The following is an 8,935-nucleotide window of genomic DNA, read 5'->3' on the forward strand; positions in this document are numbered from 1 at the left end:
AGAACACACTGGTAGTTTCAAGGAAGAGGCGAACAAAATTGTTTACACAGCTGATAACTACAAGAAAAACCAATGAAAAAGAAACACAACTTTTTGGACGGACCGAGAGAGTTTGCATAGATCTGAGAGAGGCTCATGGAGATTCGTTTTTTATTTCTGTTAAAAAATATCGCCTTGACTATTTTTCTGGGTATGTATATATTATTGCACTATGTTTAATAAAGGGTTTTATTATTGTGTGGGGTTTCTAAATTGGAATAGATTATTATTTTCTTATATTTATACAGGTTGCAGATTTACTGGATAACTAATGAAAATGTCAATTAGTCAGCGTATCAGATGTTAAATCTGAGTGGATATATGGTCTATGTCCTATATATTCTTAAAAAAAATGTTACTAGAAATCGAATTCATGAACACAAATCGAAAATTCTTTTAGACATTCACGACTCCGCGCTTGCGCGGAGCTATATCCCTAGTAGAACAAGAATGATGGAGTTATTACGAATACAGTAGTTTCAGATAGTGACCAAATACTTTAATATTTCAAGATTGGACCACACCATTTTTCAATCATTTAGTGAAATTTAGGCCATATAATCAAAACAACAAAGTACAAGTTATAAGATTCTTAGAAGATAACTAGGAGTTTAAAATTGATAAAATGGAAACAAATTAGCATCACACAATCTCTGATCAATAAACACATAGATTGAGGATATAATCATTTCACTCATGACACTCTAACTAGTTTCAAGAATTTAATTGGTTTTGAATCAATTCAGTTGAAGACATAAATAATAGATTTTTAAGTATATTAAATGAATCTGATGAATGTTTTAATGTATTTATCTAATTCTTTCATTTTAAAATTTAAAGGAATACAAATAAATTTGATAGAAACCAATTCATCTAATTTTATTTTTGTTTAAAATATACAAAAATGAACAAAAATTTATTGGAAAAAAAATAAAACCATGATCATTTCCATATCACATATATGGACAAAGACATTCTAAAAATGGAACAAAACACTACTAATAAAAATAAAAAGCCAACTATTTTAACATCAATATTATATAATGTTGTAATCCATATTAAAATGATAGCGAACATTAAATTTTCAAATATATTGTATCAATATGACGTACATATCTTATAAATAAATGATATAAACAATACTCTTCAAATCATAACTTGAACTTTAGGAATTGGTTCATTACATTTTATAATACATTTTTTTTTCAAATAAAGTTATCATGAAATTCACAAAGAAACGAATAACACAAATATTTACTAAAATTAAAAAAACCAATGAATTAAATAACACTAAAATTTAAAGTATATTTGAAATATATAAACCAATAACACAATAACAGAAAATTGATAAAATATTAAATTAAATAATTCAGCGAGAACTTGAATTCTCTTAAATTTAGTTGAACTTCTAAATTGAATTCCCGGTCTTAACCGATGAAAATTGCATCAGTTAATACATATTTTAAAGATTAAATGGGCTGAGAAAAGCCTTAATGGGTAGAAAATGAAGCCCATCTTGGGTAGAAAACCTCCTCGTCTCACTCTCTCGCTGGAAAAAAAAAAGAAATCGGAGAGAATGGCGGCGAGAAGTGGCAGTCGATGCAATTTCTGGCTTCCAAAGAAGAAAAGATCATGCGCCAACACTCGAATCGAGAGCTCCCTGTAAGTGAAAAGTTTCTCTCAAGTTAAAAGTTTCCTCCTTTTTTCTTCTAATTTTTCTGAATTAATCAAACAGGTTTTGTGGGAACCATAGCCAGAGATTAGATGGTCAATGGCTTCCATGCCCTATTGATCCTTCTCAGTGAGTTCTCAATCAAATGTCTTTTGATTCTTCTGCTACTGTATCAACCGGTTTTGATTTGGATTCTTTTTAGCTCTGTGTTGCAGGAGAATCTCGAAAGTCATGTAAAGAGATGTCCTTTGTTGAAACAGAACGTTGCATTGTCTGGTCAAGTTTTTTATCAAAAGGGTATTAATGCTGGTGGAAACGAAGAAGAGATTGGTTCTTGTTACTCTGTTTTTACTTCAGAGATGAAGAGGAATCTGGTTTATAGCATGAGTGTTTCTAAGTTTCATCAGCTTGTCAAGAAGATTGAAGCGGTTCATGGAAGTATATGTAATGATATCGAAGATTCGCATTTGTCACCTGAAGCTTGTAGCATATGGTTTAACAAGGAGATAGATAGGTAATAATGGTTGAGAAGTTTGTAGTGAGAGGATAGGTTCCTTATTACTGATGGGTTTTGATTGTTGTTGGGGCAGGAAGTTACCGTTTCAAGAGAAACATGTTTTGCAACAAGGTTCTATTCTTGGTAACTTGGAAAAGATTGGGGCATTGAAGAGGTGTAACACAAATGTTGAATGTTCCGAGAAAGATGATGATGATGTGCCTCCTGCTGTTGTTGAGTTTGGAGCTGGGAGAGGATACTTAACGCAGATGCTAGCTGATTGCTATGGCGTCAAGAAAGTGTATTTAGTCGAGAGGAAATCTTATAAGCTTAAGGTTTGTTTTAGCTTCCTCCTTTGTGTTCACTCCGTTAACTTATTTTCTCAGACCGCTTTGGGTTTTTACTACTTGTAGGCTGATAGGTCATTGAGGCAAAAGGAGAACTTGGTATTAGAGCGTATGAGAATCGACAGTAATGTTTCTTTAAACCTAGTACATTTTCTTGTTTTACCTGTTCTAAGTTTTGTAACCTTTGTTGTGTGTGTTTCAGTTGAAGATTTGAACATTAATGCGGTCGAATCATTACAAGGTGTTCCTTATGTGGCTGTTGGGAAACATCTCTGTGGTCCTGCAACAGGTTAACACCACTACACGCTTATCTCTTATATCATATATTTTTTCAGATCTCCACTTTAACGTGAGTGATTTTTGCTAATGTGATAATTAGATTTAAGCTTAAGATGTTGTCTATCTAGACAAGATGGTGAAAGCCCTGTTCTAAGAGGTCTCGCTATCGCTACTTGTTGTCATCATCTTTGCCAATGGAAAAGCTACATAAGTAAGCTTACAGTCACTTGCTTCTTATTTGGTCTATCAGATTATATGGTTATGCCGTTCTTTTTTTGTTCTCACAGATAAAGAATTTTTTTTTTTTTAATCAAATTCTCACAGATAAAGAATATATCATTAGCCTGGGGATTTCAAAAGACGACTTCCATGCCTTGACTTGGTTCACTAGCTGGGCTGTAGATGATGATCATGGTTCCAAAGTTCCTGCTGTTGAAGACATTGACATAATTGCTTCAAAGTAAATTTTACTTTGGTTTCTAACATTCATTATAAAGAAGTTACTTCAGATGAGTTATATTTTATTTTGATTGGTTCTTCTGATGCAGTGCAAAGGAGGAGGAAAAAGGAGAAGAAGTGGAAGATGATTCTTTGAGCAGCGTTGAGGATGTTGTGAAGAAAATGAAGCCCATGGAGAGAGCTGCTTTAGGGTTTAAGTGCAAGCAGATTATTGATGCAGGGAGGATGAAGTGGGTTAAGAAACATGGGTTAGATTCCAAGCTTGTCAAATATATTCCGGCAAGCATCTCGCCGGAGAATACTTTACTGATCGCCGGAAACCCCAGTCCTTCTCTGGCTTGACATTATATTGTTGATGTTGACACAATACTTAATACTTGGTAGGTGAAGATTATTTGGTTAGAACCGTTAGATACTGTAGTTGAATTGAAGTCATCAATTTTGATTCATAAACTTATCTATTTTGTGAAATTCTTACGATGTTTCAACTTTATGTGTTTGTTGTTATCTAAACCGAATCTTAGAAGAATACAATGGGTTCATATTTGCCATTGGGAACAAAAATATCAAACAATAGTGAAACGTATGAAAAAAAAAAAAATCTTTCAAGTAGATTAATTATCTGCTGCAAAGTTACATGGGGTTTGATATGGGTTTTCAGGTTTAACATTTTAGGTTTCAATCATGTTTTAAATATTGTTCAGTCGAGTTTGGGTGATAATATTCTGAATTGGATCGATTTTGTTTAAGATTTATTCTTAATTCAAATTTATTTCAAATTCGATTTGGAACCAAAACATTCATAAAATTCAAAATAAATAATCTAATATTTCATTTTTAAACTTGGAATATTGTTATATATTAAGTTAAATTCTTCTTAAGAAATTGATAGGTAACATATACACTTGAAGTATATATGACTAAACACTAAAATTAGAAACTTAAGTCAGTTATTTAGATTTTAATTATTTATATAGGGGTTAAGGGTATTAATTTGGATTTTCAAGTATCTATTTAGTTATTATTTTTAGTTAGAACATTATTTTGTGCAACCTTTTAATTAGAACATTGCTCATCAAATCCACTCATCTACAAGCTTTACCCTAGCTCCAGTGGATATGTTCTCGAGAATACATTTTTCTGGTGCAAACGTCCATAGCTCAAAATTACTCTTTAGGTTAGTAAAAGTAAAACTTATGCAACGAGTTAACTCCAAATGATTTCTGCGTAATTTGTATCAAGCATCAACCTTGTTACTAGAAAATAAAACGATTTGTAGTGTAAATACTTACCAATCAGAATCTATAAAGTTATCCAGCCGCCGTATGAGACCAATCAATCCATTATCTGTCAGGTACACAAAGCTAGTTTTCTCACCCTCTCTAACATACCCAAATGTCTTCTGTTTCGATTTTCCACGTATTTTAATTTTAAGGATAAAGATCCTTAACGAGACTGCAACGTCATTACACACGTACGCTCGTAACGGATCAATTTGTTCCGTTCACACACAGTCAGACACTTCCGCCATGTCATCAACCCTCTCTATAAATACTCCATTTGCTTACCTGTTACCACTACAGATTCATCAAAACAACACAGCAATGGACACTCCAAGTGGCACCATCATCTTCACCACCGTTGGTCGCACTCACTACGGCTTCGACGTTTTCTCTCTCCACATAGCCTCCTCCGTCGAACGCCGTTTAACAGACGGCATCTCCGTTAACTTCAACGCTCAGTTCGCAGACGAAAACGGTAACGATATCGTGTTCGTTTCCGAACGAGCTGGATCTGCCCGGATTTTCAGAACCCGACCCGGGAACTCCAAACTCGAACAGCTTCCAGGAGCTCCGGAGAGCTTCTTCCACGACCGTCCAATCATCATCACTCAAGACAATACTCTCTACTTCATCTCCGCTCACGAGCAGCCTGATCGCCACTTCAAGAACTGGACAGCACTCTACTCCGTGAAACTCAACAGCCAAGAGAAAGAAGTTACACGTGTCACTCCACCAGACACCGCCGACTACAGCCCCGCCGTTTCTAAATCCGGAAAGTACTTCGCCGTGGCGTCGTACGGATCTCGCTCCTGGGGCGGCGAGTTCCACGAGATCAACACTGACATCGTCGTCTTCAAAGCATCTACTCCGGAGAAGAGAGTCGTGGTCTGCGAACGCGGCGGATGGCCGACTTGGTCCGGCGACTCGACCGTCTTCTTCCACCGTCAAGCGGAAGACGGTTGGTGGAGCATTTACCGGTTTGATATCAAACCGGAGAATTTAAATCTCTCTCCGGTCGAACCGGTCCGAGTCACTCCGCCTGGACTCCACTGCTTCACCCCCGCAGCTTTCCACGACGGGAAACGAATCGCCGTCGCGACTCGCCGCCGCGGCGTCAACCACCGTCACATCGAGATCTTCCACCTCGAGGACAAAACGTTCCAGGCGGTTACGGAGCCGCTCAACCCGAGTTTCCACCATTACAACCCCTTCGTCTCTGCAAACTCCGAGCTCCTCGGCTACCACCGATTCCGCGGCGAGTCGACTCAGGGCGATGGAGAGTCAACCGTCCCGAACCTCGAATCCATTGTCTCGCCGATCAAATCCCTCCGCTTGCTGAGGCTAAACGGATCGTTCCCGTCGTCGTCCCCAGACGGAGACCTAATCGCGCTGAACTCGGACTTCGACATCAACGGTGGGATTAAAGTCGCGAGATCCGACGGCTCAAAACGATGGACGTTGATCAAAGACCGCACAGCGTTCTACAACTCGTGGAGCCCCACTGAGCGCCACGTCATCTACGCGTCTCTCGGTCCGATATTCCGTCCCGCGCAAATCTCGGTTCAGATCGCGCGTATTCAATTCGAACCGTCGGTTCTAACCGTCGATAGAGATGAGGTTCCTTGCGAAGTGAAGTTTCTCACTCTAGATAACACCGGGAACAACGCCTTCCCGTCTTGCTCTCCCGACGGTAAGTCCGTCGTGTTCCGATCGGGAAGATCGGGTTACAAGAATCTTTACATTTTAGACGCCGTTAACGGAGAGTCTGAAGGTGGAGAGGGGATACGACGGCTGACGGAGGGGCCGTGGATCGACACTATGCCTTGCTGGTCACCGAAAGGAGATCTCATCGGATTCTCGTCGAACCGGCACGATCCGTCGAACGACGCGGCGTTTGGTGCTTACGTGGTGAGGCCCGACGGTTCTGGTTTGAGGAGGATCGAGATCGCGGGGCCAGAGGGGTCGGAGGAAGCGGCGAGGGAGAGGGTGAATCACGTGAGTTTTAACAAGGATGGTGATTGGTTAGTTTTCACGGCGAATCTCTGTGGGATTACGGCGGAGCCGGTGGCGATGCCGAATCAGTTTCAGCCTTATGGAGATTTGTATGTTGTGAAGTTGGATGGGACGGGGCTGAGGAGGCTGACGTGGAATGGGTATGAAGATGGAACTCCCACGTGGCATACTGTGGATGATTTGGATCTGAGTGGGTTGAGTTTGAACGGTCAAGATGGAGACAAGCTTGAGGGTCAGTTTGAAGAGCCGCTGTGGATTACTTGCGACATCTGAATCTTTTTTATCATAATATAAAGTCTCGTCCATTGGAGAGAATACGTATGTAATATATTTTTCACTGAATAAAACATGTTAAATGGGTTTGCATTAATTTACATGTCCTAACCTAAATCGTGACGAGTTCATATATTACCGCATTTTATTTTTCTAATTTAATTCCGTTGAAAGATTTTAGAATGTTAAAGACCACTACAAAATGAGTATCGTAATGCGGGGATAGCTCAGTTGGGAGAGCGTCAGACTGAAGATCTGAAGGTCGCGTGTTCGATCCACGCTCACCGCAAATATTTTTTTTTTAATTTTTAGTTTAAACCCATTGGGCCTTAATCTTAAATATATTCGGCTCAAATATTTGGATGACATTTGGAAGTTTGACTATTTGTTTTGTTTAATAAAATTTGAGCACATTGGGCCTAGTTTTAAAAAGCTCAGCTCATAGCTGTTTGCTGAACGTGGAATTCAAATGGTTGAATTCTCCGGTTCGAACTCTGTTAGAATTTGTTTACAACCTTTGAAGCTTGAAGATCCTGTGCGACAAAACCTGTAATTTGTACCAAACCAATTTTGATTGCTGGTCAGAGTAAACCGGATTTTAATTTCTGGTTTTATGTTTGAACAATAGAAATGTGTTTTTGTCGGTGAGGTACTAAATTGTGGTATCATGTTCTGAACCAAACTTTGATAGTTACATTATTGCTTAAGATCTGTATATGGGAATTGTGCCCATGTGATACCTTTATGGATGATATATAAACGTTACACATGACAATGACCTTATTCAATTTCTTGTCAATAAAATACGATTAATTTATCGTTATATCGTCACATATTTGATTTATTTGAAAGTAACCTTTTGTGATACCTGTGTAGTTGTGTGTCCATTTTAGCAGTACAACCCGTCCAAATCTACGTATAGATATCGAAATTTTATTCGAGACAAAAATATATTGAAAATTTATTTTGTTTTTTACCTCTGGTAATTTTTTTATTTTTATACTTTTGAATGATTGCTACGTTCAGGCCGTGTAATCATGTAAAATATACTGACGAAGTTTAAACTATAATTCTTTTTCAAAAAAAAGTTTAATCTATAATTTTTTTAAACGCTTTGCATATATATTACCAACTTTACAAAGATGGAGCTACAAAAATGAGAGGATCCAAGATAATCTGAAAGATATTACAACAAGGATTGTTGAGAGCTAGTGAGAGCTACTGGTAAAGGTGCCTTAACCAATGTGGGAATCCAGTTGTAATATAAGATTGAAATCGATCCTCTTTGACCACACTAGTGGCTATAAGATGAGCTCCGTTGATGTCACGACGCTGGTAGAACTGAACATGCTAATCCAAAAAATCATGTAATCTATATAAATTAACTTTTCTTAAGAAAATATTTTCTTTAGTGATATTTGGAAATGCAATCATCAAAATCTGTAGTGGGTATCTAAAACCTTTAACCACTATGCTAAATTGTTATCGGATTGTTGTTCGGTTACTTAATACATCCATGAAGCTTAAATTCATTTGTATTTCTCAGTGGATGGTTTTTATAGATTAATAATATTCGATATTCACTTATCGAAATGAACATGTGCTTCCTTGTTTATTTATATTGAATCCATTATTATCGCTGGATCGAGCTACCTCTAATTAATCATGCTCGGCTTCGGCTTTGTCCGTTCACTCACTAATTTAGTGTTTGGTGGCCAGATCTGTGAATCTGTGATCATTTATATATTTATTTTCTTTTGTTGGTTTTTCAATAGTTCAACATAAGGAATATATTTATCTGTTTTATAATGTAAAATATTCTTAATTTTTTTCATGTTTTAATCATTGAAGTATGTATGTAGTTTTGATGATAGAAATCTCTACAACATTAGCAAAAGATAATACAGCATTACATATGTAAGTGTAACAACATATTAACTTGTTATTTGTTTTTCCTTTTTATTATTAACAACAAACTCAGTACTAATCTTGTTTTAAGACTTACTAACTAGATCATGATCCGTACAATGTAGTTGCTATAAAAAATTATATATTTTTAAGTAACATAATAATT

The 8,935-nt window shown here is 37.1% G+C and overlaps 2 protein-coding genes and 1 non-coding gene across 3 annotated transcripts; all 3 read left to right on the plus strand.

The window, feature by feature from the left end:
* The first annotated feature begins 1,551 nt into the window (after positions 1-1,551).
* On the plus strand, positions 1,552-3,805 carry LOC130494776 (uncharacterized). The gene is made up of 9 exons (XM_057000482.1): positions 1,552-1,701; positions 1,775-1,840; positions 1,914-2,225; positions 2,302-2,542; positions 2,621-2,678; positions 2,757-2,843; positions 2,934-3,044; positions 3,158-3,293; positions 3,382-3,805. The coding sequence occupies exons 1-9, from the start codon at positions 1,616-1,618 to the stop codon at positions 3,632-3,634; spliced, it is 1,350 nt and encodes a 449-aa protein (XP_056856462.1). The 5' UTR covers positions 1,552-1,615; the 3' UTR covers positions 3,635-3,805.
* Positions 3,806-4,665: 860 nt separating this feature from the next.
* Positions 4,666-6,958, plus strand: LOC130505881 (uncharacterized). The gene has a single exon (XM_057000483.1). The coding sequence runs from the start codon at positions 4,822-4,824 to the stop codon at positions 6,859-6,861; it is 2,040 nt and encodes a 679-aa protein (XP_056856463.1). The 5' UTR covers positions 4,666-4,821; the 3' UTR covers positions 6,862-6,958.
* A 119-nt stretch (positions 6,959-7,077) lies between these two features.
* Positions 7,078-7,150, plus strand: TRNAF-GAA (transfer RNA phenylalanine (anticodon GAA)). The gene has a single exon. It is a non-coding gene; the product is annotated as a tRNA-Phe (tRNA).
* The last annotated feature ends 1,785 nt before the right edge of the window (positions 7,151-8,935 follow it).

Source organism: Raphanus sativus, unplaced genomic scaffold (assembly GCF_000801105.2).
Source record: "Raphanus sativus cultivar WK10039 unplaced genomic scaffold, ASM80110v3 Scaffold2665, whole genome shotgun sequence".
NCBI classification, from domain to species: Eukaryota; Viridiplantae; Streptophyta; class Magnoliopsida; order Brassicales; family Brassicaceae; genus Raphanus; species Raphanus sativus.